At 40.5% G+C, this 20,691-nt stretch overlaps 1 protein-coding gene across 1 annotated transcript in view; it reads left to right on the forward strand.

The window, feature by feature from the left end:
- The window catches only part of cdkal1 (CDK5 regulatory subunit associated protein 1-like 1), a 247,851-nt gene that overhangs the window by 153,627 nt on the left and 73,533 nt on the right, over positions 1-20,691 (forward strand). Inside the window, exon 11 of the mRNA XM_061080642.1 lies at positions 19,702-19,882. Coding sequence (XP_060936625.1) covers positions 19,702-19,882 — 181 coding nt within the window. The remainder of the gene's footprint in view (positions 1-19,701; positions 19,883-20,691) is intronic.

Here is a 20,691-nt window from a genome sequence, read left to right on the forward strand (position 1 = left end):
AAACAAACTGTCTTCTTTTTGTTGAGGGACCTTTTTAAAGCAGCTATGTCATGAGATGTTTATCTTCCAGATGAGAAGAGAGATAAAGACAGAGTAAGAGACTTGGCGTGTGTGTGTGCGTGTGCGTGTGCGTGTGTGTGTGCGTGTGCGTGCGTGTGTGTGCGCGCGTGCGTGCGTGCGTGTGTGTGTGTGACTATAGTAGCCTTTAGAGGTCAATTAGTATTTTTTCCAACTTCCTCTACAATTACCCTTTGATTATTTCTTAACAAGACACTTAGACCCCGACCTTTTAATTGGACCTTGTAAGACTTAACAGCTTATGGAGGAACAACATAACACGTGATATCATAAGTTAACTTAATTTGAAATAACTAAATATCAATTCAAAACTATAAGGATTGTTTCATTGCTTCCCTCAAAGCAGATATACATACTAATTATTATTATTACTATTATCGAAGCATTTTACATACGTTCAGTTATTTGTACACCTCCTGAACTACATCTTCGTCTTTTTTGTAGAACTTCAAACTATTATTTTTAAGTCAAATGTTTTTCTTTTCTTTTTCTTGTTCTATTCCAAAAAGCCTCCCAACATGCTCTGTGTGTGGTTTGTGTGTAGGTGTAAGAGTCATAAAGTAATTACTAAGCCGCGGCATTTCAAACTGATGCTTTCATGAAATCCTGAATAACTCAAAGTGCAAAATGAAGCGCTGTCATTGTGCGGTAGTGAGTCAGCCACGCAGGTGACTATCAATGTTGGTCTTTCATGTAGCCACATAAAGTTCACCTGAATTGTTGAGACAGGCAGGAACCTTGGTAGGTATGTGTGAGGTCAGGGCTTATCTGACTGACACACACAGCAGGAGACAAATGTATTTCTCGATCCGAACCACTTAATGCCACCAGCACCGAAGAGGTCACGAGAGGTCAAACACCTCTGCCCTCCCTTATCAGAGAAAACCAGCACACAGAAAAGCAAACACACATCGGACCCCCCTCCTTGACATCCCTCTCTGCTGACGATCTTGAACCCCACACTCTGAACTTAGATTTTGTTTTCTGCAGACAGATAATTGGTTTCAATGTTTCTTTGTCTGTTCGTCTTTGCATCTCTGTGCAAACTGACACCACCACTGTTGAGTGAGTAAAGTCACCTTGTCAAGAAATAGACGTAGAAGCCCCGTAATTATCTTTGAAAGTATAGGAAATTAACAAGTCAGCTTGATGTGGAAAATATATTTTTTGTAAAGTTCTGGACAAGATAAGAAATTATAGGTGACTCTTGGCAGCATTACCCTTCAAAGAATGCTCGTGAAATTTAAAATGCCTTCTCAAAAGCAAAAGAGTGAACCATTAGTTCCTGCTGGTCCTCAGTAGGTGAGTCCTCAGTATTGGGGATAATTCAGGCTACCTGTATAAGTGTATTTAATATTTATGGGTTTTTGTTGAATCAGTTCTAATATTGTTAGAAGATTGTTTTTACTGAAAAATGGATTCAAATTCTATGTATCTTTTATTTTATGTGAATATGTTGAGTATTTTTGTCTTTGCACCCCCTCTCCCTTCTCACGCTTTGGTACGTACGCCCAGGAATCATCTCTCAAGTCGTTTTCAGACCTACTGGTAAAATCCAGGGAATTGGCTTTAGAGTGCACCCAGAGTTTACCTTTCACACATGCACAACGCAGCTGGAGGTCCTCTTCTCAGAAGCGTTCACAACAGCATCAATTCCTCATCATTATTCAGGCGAGAGGTGAAGAAGCCGGGTGCAGCAGACACAGGCAGGAAGTGACATATAAACTCAGTCACCTCGACACAGCACCTCGACACCCACGTCGGCTTTTATCACAACCAACTCTCATGACATCTTCGTCGGTGTCTTCTTCACGTGTGTCTCACCGCTTTTCTATCGGGAGATATTTGTTTTGTGTTTGTTTTTTCATTTTTGCACGTGTCACGATTTAAAAGCGTCATCAACACCCAGAGAGAGACAGTGGTCTGACAAGAGGATGTAAATTGATGCAGTCCTTGTTTCTTGTTATATCATTACAGTAAAAACAATCTTAAGAGAGCTGCGGTGTTGCAGTGTTTTCTTGGTTTGTGAACTCGCTGCACGTGTCTTTCTTTCACTACCTTCAAAACAAATGCACATACTCTCTGGGCCAAGGTTTATCGACAGGTGAGAGTGGAAACACTAGCGCTATTGTCCACGGAGGCGCCAAAATGAACAAAAACTAAAAGCTCCTGGTAAGAGCGTTAAACCTCAACCACAGCTGCAGCAGAGTTTCAGAGATTTTAAACTAAAATGCAGCCAGTTCTTGGGTTTAGGGCCTCAAAAAGGAGGGAAATGTATTAGTATGGACAGAGCCTTCCACTGTAGTCTACCTGAGATAAAATAGTTGTTTTGGTTGAAAGGTAACAATCATGAAGCAGTAAGTGTTATGTTCACGAAAATCAAAGCTTTAAATGTCCAGTCTAAACAACTGGAAGAGATTGCTGTTTAAAAAAAATTCCCCTAGCATTTCTAGCACAATACTGCAATTCTCCTGCAGTGCAATACAAATCTAAGTCGCACTAATTAAGTATATATTTGCAATTTCACCAGAAACAAACCAAACACTGCACTCTGGGGAGAGAAGGGGGGAAAAAGTAATTTCTCACACTCATGAACATACAACAGCTCTTTCGAACAATTTGATTTGTTCCACAGTTAAACACGTATTAAGTTCAAAGGTCTCTTGATGGTTGACTGCCCAAATCTCCTGTCACTGAAAGCTCATTCACACTTATCAAATCTAATGGTAAATCAGGGCTTCGCTGACCCTTATTGAAGCATGTGTAGGCAGACTGGTAGAGGAAAATCAATTCTGTGTTTCTTACGGTTGTAGTCATTATGAAAGACAGCTTTATTTTTTTCTTCCTTGGACGAGCCGGAGAACAATGAAACCCCACTGACGCACAAAACACTCTTGCTATGATTAAATTCAACGTAGGTCAACGTTATTGACTCTGAGTGAGGAATGTATATTTTTTTCATTCAGCATCCTTGAAGATGTAATTTGCAGCAATTATTTTTAAATCTACTAGACCTAGGTTATGGTTGTATATTTTGTTGACTTTTGTACGTTATCTAAAATCTTTCGAACAATGTTCAAACCTAAAGAAATCAACAGTATTATTCAAAGTGACAGAACGGTTGATTCTGTCGCCTTTTACTCTCCTCATACTCGTTGATGAAGGGACACACTGCTAGCCTGTTAGCATGTTAGCCACTGTTTTTATTAGTGACCCTCAAAGGATCACGATTATACATTGCTGCTTGCAATGAATGATCGTGTCAGGTAGATTTTCGTTGGCGATGATGGGTGAAGACAACAACTCCCATGATCCCTCGCTGCTTCCCGAGGTCATCCTACCAGGAATTTTATTATTGATTTGATTGAGAGCCCCCTGTGGCCAAAGTTGCATATTGTATGTGTAATTGTTGCTATATATTTTTTAATTCTTCCAGGTTTTTGTCAGTTTAAATAAAAATCTGATTTGATTGTTCTCTTAAATATGTTCGCCTAATTTCACACTTGAGCCTTTGATACAGAGCTTTTCCACTGAAATCGTCCATATCCACAGAGAAAAGCTGCATTAAATATACTTTCCTTTGAATTACATAATAACTAATTTCTCAAACTTGTTATAACTGATTGTTTCATGCCGTGCATAATTCTCACATAATTATTTCAATAAAATGGTTAATTTGTCCTCGTCTGCCAACACAGACCATATTTTTGTCACTCTTTTCTCCCAGCTTCTATCAATTAAAATCACATAATGAAGTACAGTCTTTATGTAATGATGTATGGAGGAAATCCTGTTATGGTGGAATAAGGCTGTTACAGAGCGAGCGAATGTGGTCAGAGGATTTTCCACAGTTGTTTCATAGTTTGCCGTAATATAAGAGCTGATTTCCCCACAACTACTCTATAGGATTAACTGTGTTTGAACCACAGGGGCCAAAGATGAAACGCCTGGAAAAGAATGGTTCTGCGTCTGTGGGTTGGGGATTGTGCGTGTGTGTATGTGTGAGCGCGCGTGTGGAGGAGCAGATTCTGGCAATATTAATGCTGAACTTAAGGGTTCATAAAAGCGGAGGAGGGGGAGTAAGCCTTCGTGTTACCAGAGAGGGGTAGATGATGGGGGAGGGCCGGGCGCTGAGCGGGCCTGAGACCCTCTGTGGTTTCCCTCAGGGTGGTGCGTCGGTTTCTCTGGAGGTTATATGTTCCTGACCTCTGAAAATTCTTTCAATCACAGGCCATAGAGGTCTTCCTCTGTAGGAGACACCCTCACTTTCATCCGAGCTGTGTGTATGCTTATTTTTATTCCAATTTCCATATTATTAAAAGAAAAAAGAAGGAAAGTGTTCAGCAAAGTATTCATCGTATTGAAGTTTTCACATGTTTACAGTCGCGGTCCCACAGGAATGAGGATTTCAAAGGTCAACAGGTGATTAATATGTGTGATCCCATCAGCTGACTGATACAGTGACCCTTGACCTACAACCTGACCTGTGTTAACCTCGGACTCCAAAGTTAATCTCCATCTGAGCATATGGCTACCATTTTATCCTATGTACCAGTGCGTCTCTGGATTAAGCCATTAAGATATTAAAATTAAATATTCTGATATGCTTTCACGGTTTGTTTTCCCCTCGCATGCTGCTTTGTATGAAATCACTTCGACCTATAACACACCTTCTATCCTCATCAATCTTTTTTCCTGTCCTCTTTTAGAATTTCACCCTGTTGTTTAGCAAACAAAAACATTCTCACAGCTGCACCTGGTTTTCATTTCAAAATCCTCCATTATATGACAATTTGTTTCATATTGTCTTAATTGCCACAGACAAACGTGAAAGAAAGAGCTGTGATGTGAATACTGTCTCTTTTCTCTTTGCCCAAGGATGAATTTTCTCTTGAATTCATCAACTCGTAAACACAAAAGGCAGCAGAGTCTCCGGGGGGTCTTCGGGTGGTAACATCAACTGTTATGTACAAAGAAAAAATAAAATGTGTTCACTTTGCATGTTTTTCAATATACAGCTGGTCCAATCCCGCTGGTGATTGATTGAGCTGATATTCGTACCTTACATTCACAAATCACAGGGGTCACATGTGGCTCTCGACCTTGTGGTTGTTATTACATGTCACTGCCAACATTCCAAATGCTTTAATCAATTTCCCTGATGTGCTGTTTAAACAGGATGTGACTAGTGACTTGGTTTTCAGCTGCATTAGGATTTATGTACACGCACCTAGCAATAAGATAAAGTAGAAAACACTATAATTTATCCAGTGTATGTGTTTTCCACAATCAAAGATAATGAAGGAGCATGGTAAGTTTCATTAAATGAATTATAATTATATTCAGGTCGCATTACTCAACGGTTATCATTCTGTTATAACCATGAAAACCATACACATGCTTGATTTAGCATAACTTCATATTTGCAGCCTGTCAGTGTGCAATGACTTTTATCAAAGTAATTGTAACCTTATTATAGCTTCCTTTGATTGATCTCTAAAAAATGAACTCAACTCGTGTTCAGTGTTCACAGAGACTTGATCCTGATAAAGTAACAATGGAAAATGTTTTTTAATTTTATCTTACTACAGGTATGACTTGATTGCTAAAGCTCCCTCAGTATTCAAGGCACCGTAAAGTGTCGGTAGTGTGGTGCAGTGGCGGCAGAGTGACGCTGTGACTGTTGATATAGTGCTCTAATGATAAGCTCTCTGTCTGTCTCAGACTCTTGTGAGTGTAACGACGGTTTCTCTCCAAACAGCATGGCCCCGGGACTGTGTGTGTGTGTGTGTGTGTGTGTGTGTGTGTGTGTGTGTGTGTGTGTGTGTGTGTGTGTGTGTGTGTGTGTGTGTGTGTGTGTGTGTGTGTGTGTGTGTGTGTGTGTGTGTGTGTGTGTGTGTGTGTGTGTGTGTGTGTGTGTGTGTGTGTGTGTGTGTGTGTTAGTCATCTCAAATAGTCACGTGGAGTGACATGGGTTATAACAAACCTCCCTGGGTTACAGCAGGACACATCATGCATCAGTGGCGTGACTACACAGTGTGGAGTCAGTGTTTCGCTCTGTCTGCCGCTGAAGACATACCTTCATTAGCTCACGCACACTTCGAGGTTTAAGGTATCGGGCTAATGTTTCACCGGAATAGGAGGTGGGGCGGTAGTTCCCTGAAGGCAGGTGTTTGTGTGTATGTGTGTGCGCGTGGGTGTTTTGGAGAGGGGGTAAAGACGAGCGAGAAAAGGAAGAGAGGCGGGAAAAGAGCAGTAAGCAAGACAGGTTTACCGCGATAACCTGCCTCACTGGCGCGACCTGTCAACATTTCCACCCTCCTTTTGCTTCTCCTTTCTCTGCAGCTGATGATTCAGCGAGTTAAGTCAATGAAGCAGTGAAGGTCTTCCTGTGCGTTTTGACACTCAGTCTTTTATTGAAGGCCTTTACTCAACCACATAGATACAATGGGAGGACATGTACAACAACATGTTTTTAGTCATCGCAGGCACGGTAACAACTCATGCACAAACACGCTTCTATGTTAGAAACTCACCATTCAGAAGCTGCATTCATGTACACAGGTTTTCTCATTCACGTTTTGAACCACGAACCAAGCAGATGTGGACGTCTGAGCTTGTGGATAAGCTTGAATCCAGTTATGCTACCACTGATGTAAATTTTGTTAAACTTGAGGCCACCATATTTACTGACATATATTTATTCAGAAACCTACCCACCTACCTATCTAACTGCTATTACTTGCCTATCTACGGACTGCTACTTACCCACTGTATCCTTGGGAGGCTGCAGCCAACATGGTCACCCACAGTACAGCCTTCTCGCATTGAAAATATACATCCAGAAACGTATCTACTTACCTACCTACCTACCTTCCTATAGAATTACTTACCTACGTACCTATCTACCTTCTTACCTATCTACCTACCTATCAATCAGCCCCACATATTTATCTACCGTTACATATATAATGTATAATTTCCGACCATTGATTTATAGGAATATCACACATACATATGGGGATCTGCTTTTATTGTTTATGCTGTTTGTTTATGTTGACTAGGTCTCTGTGTAGAGGTGATTTAATCCAGGAAGGAGAGATAGAGGGTGGGGGGGCTTTCCTGCCCACATACCTGTCTGTGTGTGTCAGTGAGTCTAGTGCTGTGAACTGGCTCCGTTTAAACAACAGGAAAGAAGCAGAAAATTACTCATTGACTTCACAACAAGCTGAAACTGAGGTGTGTGTGCGAGAGCGTGTCGGTGTCTGTGTGCATGCACTGTAGACAGAGAGAAGCACTTTGTGGGTAATGACTCCTGGCAGTTTCAAACACATCCTTGACTTATTGATACTTCCTCCGGATTATTCCTTATTTCCTCCCCACAAGCCAGACCAGGACAAGCACAGCTTTGTGATAATTACAGGAGTTAGGTTTTCCTTCATTAAGTTGTGTTAATTTATCATTCGGCCTCTCAGACCACAGTGAGATCCTTCCTGCCAATAGTATAGAGAGAAAAGATCACAGATACATTCGCAGGAGCATTAGGTTAGTGTGTCTGAATCTGTACAACATGTCCAAGCAGAAGTGAAACGCTGTGTTTACAAAGAGCAGATGACAAAACAGCTCGACCTTCATGCAAGGCTTGTCAGAACAATTCAGAAAGCACAAGGTGTTCTGTTTCCTTTGAATTACATTACTCTCAGGGTTCGTACGGTCATGGAAAACCTGGAAAAGTCATGGAATTTTAAAATGTGTTTTTCCAGGCCTGGAAAAGTCATGGAAAAAAATAATTTCCCAAAAGTTTTGGAAAAGTCATGGAAATTTGTTATATTCTTATTTTCATGTCGTTCGTTTTAGGGATGGGCATAAATACTCGACTATTGATTAATTGATCATTAAGAATTTCATTGATGACATGTTTTCATCGATAAACTATTGCATGTTCGCTATGTGGCAGGAGGTCGGAATATCCGAGTTGCCCTGAACGCAGCACAGCGTGTCTGTTAGCAGCTGGAGGAAGCAGCCCGGAGCTATGCCTCTGCTGCTCGGCTTCATGTCCGCACACGGACCCTCAGTCCACGCGGAGGGTAACCCGGACAGACCCGGGTCTGGGTGAGGGGTTCCGGGAGTGAGGGCGTTACAACGACCGGACTGAGAGGTCGAGAGCCGTCAGATCGAGCTAGCTCTCAGCGGCTAGCTGCTCTCTCAGCGTGGCTTAGGAGGACAGCAGCGCTTATTTACAAGTGTAACATTGAACGGATCCTGTTTAACTGCCACAAGAGTTGTTAATCTTGTAATAAAGATCTCAATGAGGAAACACGCTGTTTTTTCTATTTTCACTGTATTTTAATATAGGCTATAAATAGTGAATTTTAATATAAAAATATGAATGATTAATCGAAAAATCGATCGTTAATTCTTCCGACGATCGATTAAGACAATTTAATCGAATGCCCATCCCTAGTTCATTTACGCTGAGTTTTAAATAATTCATACATTTTTAAAGAAATATGCTCAAAATATAAGCAGGCATACTTTGGTTTGTGTCATTTAAGGTGTGCTGTATGCCTTGGAATTCTCATTGTTAGTTTGAATACTACATTTTGTCACTTTTGCGTATACACCGAGATTTCACGCAATGTTCGGTCATGGAAATTTGGTTTAAAGTCATGGAAAAGTCATGGAAAAGTCATGGAAATCCATTGGTCAAAATGTGTATGAACCCTGTACTCTAATGATCTTGACCCATCTTTATTATCCGTGATCAGTTTATTTCATAACAAGTTTTAGACAACATTTGTGAGACATCACAGAAGTGATGAGTCAATGTTAATAATCTCCTTAACTAACCAACTGTAGTTTATAATAAGGTCGTTTTAATCAGTGGCTACTTTACTGTGGGCTTGACTCATGAGCCTCAATCTTATCTGTTTTCCTGAAAGACTGAGGTAGTGTTTGAGTTACAACACTTTCCTCAATAATACGTTGTCTTTATTTGAATAAAAGATTTCAAGGTATTTGCTTTCTCATAATCACCTCAAACTAATCGTATGTGTACACTAGTATGGGAAAGCACACTGAGTCGTTTCCCACTAGACAATATACGCCGAGTACAAACTGAGATCAGGACAGCCTGTTCGTTCTCATGTTGTTGGGTAAGACTGTTCTGCCTTTGAGTTTAAACATGCTGTTACACAACCTCATGTCAAGGTTCTTTTGTTATTATTATTTATGAATCATAAATTCAATTTGGCCCCATACAGAATAAATATTTCTCATCTGAAAACAACCTCTCACACACACAGTGAGCATAGTCTCAGACTGCTAACACCTGCATTTTCACAGGGACGCGTCACTGCATGTTACGTAGCGTGACAGTTCAATGTGAACATGTAAACAACCTCTGCCCAAACATAATGGAACGTAAAGTAACAAGGCAGCGAAGTGCTAACTTTGCATGTGCTCGCACCCTCCCAGTGATCACACATAAGCAAACACACAAGGTCAACTGATACTCGGGCCCATCTATCAGCACAGTCCCTGTCTGACTCACCTTTTGGTCTCTATCTCCCTCTCTTTCTCTTTCCCTCCCTCCCTCATATCGTATTTCCCTTTGACTCAACCGCCTTTGAGAGATTATTCTCTACCACACAGTTTCACTCACAGTTGATGGAGTATAATATGTTTGCATGGGATTAGTTTAGCCTGTGCGTGTGTGTGTGTGTTTGAGAAAGCGAGGAAGAGTTTTTTGAATTTGCCATCATGCTACAGTTATTTCAGCCTCCAGTGGGTTTTCCCTGGCAGCGAGCTCTGCTGTGTTACCACTGAAGTGTTTGTGTGTGCGTTTTTAAACTCCTGTTAACTGTAAACAGTCCACAGGGAGGGAAACTTGCCGCCTAAATATTAAGCTTGAAGGTTAAGTAATGTTTAGCAGTGTTGAGCTATTAAACCCTAAGGGACACACTCTTACCGGGAACCTTTTCAGGTTATGCACTCTTTCAGGTATTATATGAAGCTACGTAACCCGAGGCAGTTAGACTGTGAGAAGAAATGTTGTTGCTTTTAATAGGTGTGTTTGCACATAATCTTTCAAGGAATATTGTTGACAGTTAAAAAGGCCTTCAAAGAGGTGGGAATGAGAAGGCTGCTAGTTTTTCTGGAAATCACACATTAAAAGAGGAATTAACTAGTTTTTCCCTGACAGCTTCCTCCTCACTCTCAAGAAAAGCCCATATGATGCTTAATGATTCATAAAATCATTAGTTAGTTAAAAGCAATTAGTCAGTTAATTACTTGTCTAAGAGAGAACAACCAACTTCAGCATCAATCAAGTGTTTCTCAGGAGTGTTCACCCCCTGTTTTCCGTTGCTACCGCTCTCAAAGTTTCATGCTTTTGATTTAATTCACTAGGCCTAACTGTGAGTAGACTGATAATATGTGTCTGCGTGGCTCAGATTGGCCACACTTGAATTGGTGCCCTGCTAACCTGTAAACAAATGCAATTCCTCTATCAGCTGGAGAAGCAGTTTCTTCATGTAAGCTGGCCTGCAAACAGAGATTAATAAATAGCCCATTTTCACCTAACTTCTAATTCCAAATGTCTGTCTGTATGTGGGACGCATATCTGGATAGTGCAATGTCAAATTTGGTGTGATTTGGGAAAGTGATACATTTAATACAAGTGAATAATGTGAAGCATGAAATTAAACACATTCACTATAATATAGGTGCGAGAAAGGTTGAACAGCTTCACTGCAGATAAACCAGGTAGGATGACAGCAAATTTTCTAATTTCAGTCTGCACCATCCAAACAGGCAGGTGTACAGCAGACCCTGTACTATTGTGATCCTAGAAGACACATCATTTATGGTTTGATCTTTTTAGACCTTCCATCTCCCTCTGTTCAAAAAGAGACTTGTTTCAGCATGTTGTTAACCATTTTTGTAGCTTCTAGTGGTGAGTAAGAAGCTCCATAGAGAGAATGCTTAGACTTACAGAATTCCCACCACGCATTTGATTCAGAGGCTTTTGATGTTATCCATAGTGCGAGTGCAGGTCAAGTCAGCGTATCAGGATGGAATGATGAATCATATGCTTTGGGTATATCAATGAAGGTTGGATTAAATTGAAATAAAATGTAAAGAGACGGTCCATTTAACGCCTGGCTAGACAGTCACGAGTGTCACGCCTTTGCGCGTGTGTGTATGAGAGTGGATGGTTTTGCGTGTCGGTGCTCTTATTACTCCTCCCTCAGACTAATGAAATGCGTATGTGTGTGTTCTCCTTACCCTTCTCCAAGGCTAATGAAGTACGTGTGTGTCTGTGTGCGTGTGCGTGTGTTACTGTGTGTGTTAAATTGAACTGCAGTTCTGCTCCGGTGTGTTCGAGCAGTTTCATTAAATGATAAAGTTTACTGATGACTCCAGTGGGATCATTATTTACTTGGCTCTCCATTCATTCTGGAGCAGCCATCTCCATCTTTACAAATGACCTGCTCCACTGAAAGACAGAGGTTATTTTGCATCTCAGTTTTCCAGACGAATGACTTGCTATTCACTTAACAACATGTTAAGGTTCTATTCAGAACCCTTCAGTGCATTTTCACGTTTGTTATGTTGTAGCCTGTGGCTCTTAGGAACCGTAAACACAGCAGAAATATTTTTGTAGCCTTCTGCAGATCTGCACCTCAACACAATCCTGTCTGATCTCTGTAGTCAGTTCCTTTAACCTCATGGCTTTGGTTTTGCTCTGATGTGCGTAGTCAGCTGGTTGACCTTATTTGGAAGTCGTGTGCCTTTCCAAATCATGTCAGTTGACTCTGATGCAGGTCCAGAAGCATTACAAAAACTATAAAGGGAAATGGGAGCCACCTGAGCAAAATTTCAGGTGTCATTCTAATGTGATATTTCACTCTTCCTATTTTGATTCATTTGTCATTTTAAATTAAAATATATGGAAATGTGTGGATGGATTTTTAATTTCCTCAGTGCAATTTTGAATGTTTGGCTAATCAGAAAAAAAGTGTCTTTTAAAGAGGCTTCTTAAGGAGATTTGAACTAATATCGCCTGTTTCAGTCAGCAGCTCAACTGAGGGGCGGCATCACAGACAGTGTGAGATACAAAGGGAGTCTTTTTGATCTGTGAATCCTGCAAAGCTCCTCTAGCGTTGTCCCAGAATGAAAATACAGAGATCACAAAGCATCTGAGACTGTTCTTAACTCAAGAATCCTCATGTAACGTAGCAGCGCCTGCTCGCACGTTTTTGCATGTGTGGGGTTTTAAAAGTAATTCCATCATTCACTTTCTAAACCCAGAAGATAGACTGAGAGAAATCAAGGATTTCAAGCAAGAATGAGCGAAAGATTCAGGTTGAGAGAGTCTTACCGACAGTTTGACAGCTCTTCGTAGGCCAGCTGAAGCCATCGCCTGTCTCCTTCCTTCTCTTAACCAATAATTTGTCTGTCACCTCTTCACTCTGAGGCACACTGCCATCACTTTGTCTTATTTTGCATCTTTCCATCATTGAGTAATTCTACATCAAAATGCCAGAATGGATCTGCTAGCTTGTCTCACATACTCGATGCATTAATTCATACTTTCAGCTGTTTTTCATTTATCCAAGCCGTAGTTGAAACTCATGGAACATATGTGCTCATGATCATGAAACTCTAGGTGCTGTCAGACATGCACTGAACTACAGAGATCCACCGGACATTCTCCTGAGAGGCTGTATGTGTGAATGCCTGGAAGAGAAAGTCTGAAGGAGCAGATGTGAGAACACAGCAGGAGATTCTCCGCAGGATTCACTCAAAGGAATTTTCTGGGTTGATGACGTTTCGAACCTGGACAGATGCAAAATGAAAAAAAAAAAAGAAAACGCATATCTCCCTGTATGAAACTTGATGTTGTGAACGCAGAAAACTCAAAAGAGTTTTGCGTGAAATGAGTCAATGCAGGTGTCAATGTGCTGCAAACAAAGACGTGATCTCTGCAGGAGAAAAAAAACTAAAATCTTGTGTTTGCCGGCTGCACCACCCCTCACCTGAACGCTGCAAAGATTTCCATATTGTAAACAGCGGCAGAGAATCTTCTACTGCGTTGTTTATGTGTGAGCCACATGCCTAAAAACAGCATTTGTAAAGTCTATACTACCACCAATACTTATTTTCTCAAAAGATTTCAACATGACAATTTTCACAATCTGAGCGTAGACTTTGGTTTCATGAAGGTCTCTGCAAAGAAGTCAAATTCTTGTAACTTTTCACCCGTAGCATCCATGCACACAGACAAACAAATAAACCTAATTAGATGTCATCATTACGTCCGTCCAACTCAGTTGTCAGATGTTAAATGGTTTTTTTTAGCTCCCGGCAGCTGTCATTCCAGTGTCGCGAGTCAATTTACAGTCATTCAGGTTTGCATTCGAGCCAAAATGGCAGCCATTGTTTGGCTGTTTGAGCTTTAATCTCTTTGAAATCCTCCCGTTATCTGACCAGTCACCTGGCACCTCCTCAAACCGGTCCTGACAGTACCCTCCTTCATCCCTGATGGTGGAAGTGGGTGAGGAAAGTGAGTGATAACCAAGCCGACCACTTTCCCTGCCTCTGTCCCTGTAAATTGAGCTGCTACATGACAGTGCCATTACCTCCAGCTGCCACCGTTAAACACTTAAGTATCTGAGTGATTACTCTCACTCCTCACAAGTGTCCCCTGTTCTCTCCCGATGGTTCCTCCTGTTCCTTCTTTCGGAAAAAGAATTGTTTTCTATTAGGTATGAACTACAATGTGCATACAATGTTTTTCATTTAGTTAGTTTACACAATAATATATCACATGCATACATGTATAGCAGCCTCAGAGCTAGGACAAAACAAAGAAGTGAATCAGAACGAGCTTAAGTGGAAAAACAAGCAACACTAAAACGAATCAAGACGAGACGCCGGGAGTGAACTGACCTGGATAACAAAATGTAAATAACAGCTGTTTATTGAACATCACTGATATTTTTCCATTAAATGTATTTCCAGCAGCGGGGATGATGAGCGTTAAGAATGTGACAACTCTGTGTTCCTGAGGGTTTGAACGCATCTTCAAAAGTGGTTTAATCTCAGGCAATCACTGCAAACGAAGATACGCATGACCTTTAAAAGTGCGCGGATGTGTGGCTGCGTGAAGGGAAGGAATCATTTGAGGGAAATGACTCGATGTGATGGCAGATTTTTTTTTTAGAACACAGGCTCCTAGGAGTCAAGTTCATTTTGCAAGATATCTGTTGTACAGATGTTTTTTGATTTTTGAAGCCAACTTCACTGTTCAAATGAGTATGATTTTTTGAAGTGTGACCTAGTAACAGTCAACACATTGGCAGCAGTTTGTAGAAATATACCATAACCTTTGCAAGAAACACTGCTGCCGAATAACTCACAGAGGGAAATGTTTTGATCATTTAAAAAGGTGATTTCAGTGCTTGTTTGAATGGTGAGTAGCTTTTGTTTTAGAAACGACTGAAGCTATTTTCAGACATGGACTCTAAAATGTCTGGAGAATTTGGTCCAGACATTTCCTCGAGTTTGTCTTTTTTATTTCCATATGAATTAAGCAGCAGGGGATTGTCCTGGTCAGACGCACTCACAATAACAGGAGCATTGTTGTGCATGTGGAACATTTAGGTGAATGGTGGCGTCTGGGCTGAGTGTGCAAAGGGGACATGATGTATAAATTCCACTATGTAAACCAAATGTTTTTGTTTACAGCTCATCGGCACCAACATCAGCCCCTATTGTCAAAACCCCTCAAATCTCATTGTCTTTCTGAGATGAAATCTTCTACGTGTATGGCTTCTCTTCTTCATCCTGAGATATTTGATTTCCATCCGTTGCGTCTTAGAAACGTCATCAATTCAAACCACTCGCTTGCTGTATATATTTCAGAAATGTTCCTGCGGTTTTCTCAGGTGGATATTTTTGGGAGATTTCACAACAGCGTGTGGAAAGTGACTCGGACATTTGGGTTCTCACATTCAGTCCCTCTGGAAAATGTCAGGATTTCTGGTAAAACTGCACTGTAGATTGTTAGTATTAAGGAGACAGTTAAACGACCCAAGAAAACAACGGATGGGTTGATGGTTATTGATATAAATTTTAGAATTAAGAATTTTAGAATGTTTAGCTTGTTTTCTTAATAACTGGACAGGAAAGATGTCTCTTAAAAGTAAACTTCACTGTTCATTCTCGCATAAGCATTGATTTATTCTAATATAAATTTCGCACAATATGTTTCGACAAACTTCAGTCCTAGAATTTCACAGCCCCAGCTGCTGTTCTCTGTCGCGCTCTCTCTCTCTCTCTCTCTCTCTCTCTCACACACACACACACACACACACACACACACACACACACACACACACACACACACACACACACACACACTATAGTTGAGCCGTCAGCTCTCATGCAAATGTGATTTTATTTAGGAGTTGTGTTTCCTCAAGACAGCAGCTTTCCAAACTATATACATTTGACAACAAACCTCCCCACAGCACACTGCCTCCCCATCTACATCTCTTCATCTCTCTCTCCTCCTCACCTCGTCTCTCTCTCTCTTTCTCTTCACTGTCCGACTCCTACGCTGCAGCGGCCCCACTGTGCCACACATTATCATTTCAGAGAACACACACACACACACACACACACACACACACAGCGCGTACACGGCAGCCCAGATGGGTAGCATGGTCTCTTTCCGACAGATGAATAGGTAAATATTTACCTTCCCAGATTGTCTTTCTTCCATGCTCATCCCTCCATCCCTCCACCCATCGCCTTCCTCTCTACACCTCCGTGCCACACTCATCTGTTTGTTCCTTGCTGTCGTTTTTCAGGGTTCTTCTGTCCCAATGGTCTCGCCTTCATCTTATCGTGGGGGCCTCTCACAGGCATCTGTTGTGCAAACACGCTTGCATACACATGCACATCTTTTGAATATATGATGAGGAGGATGACTGGATGTGTATTGAAACATACACACACATGTACGGACGTGTGAGGGCCTCCGCAAACAAAGAGTTGATAATAATTTTGCCGTAGACAATGGCATGTTTTATGAAGCTTAATTCTGCCTATTGAGGCAGATGGGGGACCGACTGTGTACTTATCTTGAGTTTTAATTAAATGACTTTAGTCTCTCATGAACACATTTTCCCTGTGTAAATGCTCGCACAGTTGGGTATCACACTATGGCTCTGGGAGACAGGGATCCAGGCTCATTGCCTCCATGGGGCAGGAGAAGAAATGATAGGAAAAGAGCACACAAACACGCCCTATTATCTCTTTTTGATTTAGGGGCTTTAGGTGATGTACCGACTGCTTTCTTTGTCTGAGGCAGTGACAGGCATCTGTTGTGCAAACACGTTTGCATACACATGCACATCTTTCACTATTTTATAAATATCTGCATAGGGATCATACATTATCTCAACTAAGTTTTTTTAGTTTACATAAGTCTTTGTGTTATAGTCATCTGTGTTCTCCTGTATTGTGTCTCTACATGAACTGAGGTGGTACAGTATGATGCTCCCTGCATCACCTTCTTGTTTTTGTTAAACAATACTTTCGCTGATATAGTTCTGAAATCAATATGTATTGATGGTGAGTCCTTCCTCTAGCGTGACATACCAGATAATGTCTCATTTGATAGATCCTGTTCTGTTGTGCTCTGTTTATCTCCTCTCCACACACCAAAGAGACTAATCTTGCTCAGTCAGTGTTTTTTAGGTTACTTTTCTTAGTTCTCTCAGTTTATCAGTTAGATCATTATTTTTAGACCTTTTTTTAAATATGTATTATCAGAAATGTTTTCATGTCCATTGTCTTGCAGGAATTTACATTTATATAATGTTGCGCACATTTAAAAACAAAAGTAATTTGGTCTCTAATTAACATTGGACAGGTTGCATGAATATATACAGCTGCTGTGACATTTAAACAGAAAAATATTACAATGTGATGGGCTTGTTGGGCGAAAAATAACCTGCAAATCTTCTCCACTGTTTAAATTATGTCCAGTACAAGACATTTCTCCTTTCTCATTTTTTTGACCAAGGAGAGTATCAGTGTGTTTTTTGTCCATTAATATCCCAAATCACACCTCCGTCACTCTTGGATCAGAGGGACACAGAGGTGTTAAAATCACTGCGTGTGTGCAAGTTATTTTTCTGTCTTGTCCTCCACCCTAGGAAAATCCACAGAAGCCAATTCACACCAGTCTCTCTTTCTTCTCACATTATTCTATCTTGGTGTATTAGTTTGCTTCCTTAGTACAAGACTAAAAAAGACACCAGCCACCTGCAGAGTAGACGTCTCTACCACTTCCACCAAAGGGCCATGTAGCAAATTAGATAAACAAGCCCCAGGGAGATGAGAACGACAGTTATCTATTAAATCCAGAAAAAAGTGCTTATTTGTTTACATTTACAATCTTATTCACCTTCCCTCACTATACTGTCATTAATAAAACAGCTTGAGGGAACACATTATAGACATTTTATACTCATGTGATGAGAGAATTAAATAGCAATAAATAAATGGTGTGAATTTATTCAAAAATATATGTTATCCCTCTAGGAGAATAATTTATTTGACTAAACGTACTCACCTTCAAACCTGCTTCGTTCTGATGAAAGCAGTGTGGTAGCACACTGTCAGAACCAGAGCTCCCAAAACGGAACTATTTCTTCCCATTTTCATTACACGTTGCTTGATTAATTATTGTTGGAGCCTACAGGCGGCAAACAGTCCTTTGTTTACCCACCAAAGTGAAGGATTAAAAACATGCATTTTGAGTTCAGTACTCAGGGGGTTTAGAACCACGGCTTGAGGGCATCCCAAGAATTTCATTTTAATCACAAATAGAGAATTATTCATTCATTTAGTCATTTAACTATTCCGTGCTTGGATTTTGTGTTTTGTTTTTAATTTATGTAGTTTTGCTTTTCCATAGGGTAGTGGTCAGGCAGATCTGAGAGGTCAAGGATGCCTGTGCCTGCAGGCCATTGGTTAATATTAATGACCATCGGCCAATTGAAACTCATCAATAGGTCAGAGGTTATCAAAGGGTTGCAGATGCAGGAAGTTAATGTAATTAAAGATGCATTATGTTGTCAATTGCAGAGAAAGTGTCTCTTCCAGTCCTTTTCTCAGTGTCTTTGTTGAGCTGTCTCTCGCTTCGCTGGTCTGTCATGTATGTTTGTCTATGTGTGTTTGTGTCTTGTTTTTAACGTGTATTGTGTGTACACCTCTGCAGCCATGTGTCTTTAGAGCGGGGTTTGTTCATTAATGTGTGAAGGAAAGGGAAGAGAGAGAGTTTCAAGAAAATACAGATGAAATAAGGGTATCTTCCTCTTCCATTCCATCCAAAAGATTTTTCAGAATAAATCTGTCCGTTTTGTGTTACTACTTAAATCATGACTTCTTAGACATTTCTCGTTAAACAACGTGACACATTATAAATAACATTGAGAGTCTCCAGTTTCCCTCCTATTCCACTGCATTTCAGGCTGTGATAGAAATATTGTAATCAATAGTGTAGCTCACTTGTATTGACAATGATTTCCAATTAATTCTGCATTTGATAGCTGTTTCAGTCTGACTCGAGCAGGAAGGCAATTGGAAAGCCAGCTTATGACAAAAAATTACAAATCGATGTTGGTCCTGTTCGTTTTTACATCATCATATTACTAATTTTCCTCATGATAACTGACAGCTACGGAATACCTTTGGGATCAAGACTCATCATTGAAACCATATGGCATCATAAATTCAAAGAGAATGTCAAGTATGTATCTTAGGATACATGGTTTTCAGACAGACATCAGTGACTTAGCCTGGGAGATCTTTTATAAGCCATCCGAGTGCTGTCAATACAAACAAAATACATAAAAGAAATCAATGCATCTATCCCAGACTCCACCAACTACATTAATCCAATGAGCCAGCAGGTCAATAATCAATAACTAACGATTGGCAGCAGAGGTTACCAATCAGGTTTTGATTGGCTGAAAGAGTCAGTTGGGAAAGACTGTAACCTTCTGTTCTGCTGCAGTGCTTCACCTAGTTTTTCAAAGGCATTTGTCAACGATGGGAAAATTTCAGTGGATCGCAAACTTCCGAGTAATTTTAGATAATTGATCTAAGTGTAGTTTGAGGTTAATGAATGTCAGACTGAACTTTACGATGTATGTTGTTTTGTTGTTTGTCTTTTTTATATTATGATATGTCCTCAAGAGATTTGTCTGCAATATAGGAGGTGGTTATCCATGATTGTTTCTGATTGAATTATAAAAATTATCAAAACTAATATGTAACGTGGAGTAACACAACAATACTATGTGACAGATTGTGTGCAACCATGTGCTGTAGCGTGGCTAAAAGTGTTTGTCTTAATATGAACAGTTATCCCAAAAAAGGTTGAGGATCAGACTCTCTATGTTCTCGCAACACCTGAAGTTAAACAGATTATTTCTCGTCCCAGCACCAGATGTATTTAAAACATAATTTCACAGCCAGGAAATAACAACTTTAATATGTGAGCCTGAACACCCACCTCTCTCTCTGTCTCTCCCTTAGGGTCCCAGGTGTAACCATCGCTACTGATATAATCTGCGGTTTTCCCGGTGAGACAGAGGAAGACTTCCAGGAGACGGTAGACTTGGTGAAATGCTACAGATTCCCAAGTCTCTTCATCAACCAGTTCTACCCCCGACCTGGTACACCTGCCGCCAAGATGGAGCAAGTACCAGCACAAGTGGTGAGTGTGGGACAAGGACAGAAAAATACTCTTTCAATACAGTTTTAATAGTCTTCTAATATACATGATATGACTTAATAATATGATTTTAAGATGATGGATTAAATTGGAGGTAAAACCAGCATTTCTTAAAATTGTATTAAAAGCATCTGCAACTTTACCATGAGTAGGAACACATACATACTGTAAATACATTTTAATTGACATGCATGTGTGTATGTGCTGTTTGTGTGTGCATATACTTTATTGCATGTGCACACACAAATTTGCATGTGTGTGAGAAAACACAGACCAGCCTCCTGTCATCTGAAAACGTAAAAGCCCGTTCCAGTTCTGTCATGACTTCTGTATGACTATGAATTTTAATATCGCTAATCCCGAAAGCCGTAAGAAGTGTGTGTCTGATAAGTGCATACGAGTTACGGTGTCTCACTGTCCCTTCAAGACGGACAGACTGACACAGTCGGTCTTCATATGGAGGCATACAGTGTTAATGTGAAAATGTTGAAAGCCTGAATTTGAGTTAGAGGAGATTTATTTATTTTCTCTTTCTTTTAGAGTGTTTTATGGTTTTTTTGTGTATGTGACAGTTCAGCAAAGTTAAAAAGCCCAAAATCGGTGGTAGAGGACGCTCCTTTGTGCAACAGAACAGGACTCAAATGACTCATCAGTAGTCCAGCAGATTGTGGCCAATCAGAGCAGACTGGGCTTTATCAGAAGGGAGGTCTTCAGACAGGAGCTACAATCAAGTGTTTAGAGGCTGAAGCGATGCGCTGCAACAATAAACTGTATGAGGAAAATGATGCATT

This window comes from Limanda limanda, chromosome 11 (assembly GCF_963576545.1).
Source record: "Limanda limanda chromosome 11, fLimLim1.1, whole genome shotgun sequence".
NCBI classification, from domain to species: domain Eukaryota; kingdom Metazoa; phylum Chordata; class Actinopteri; order Pleuronectiformes; family Pleuronectidae; genus Limanda; species Limanda limanda.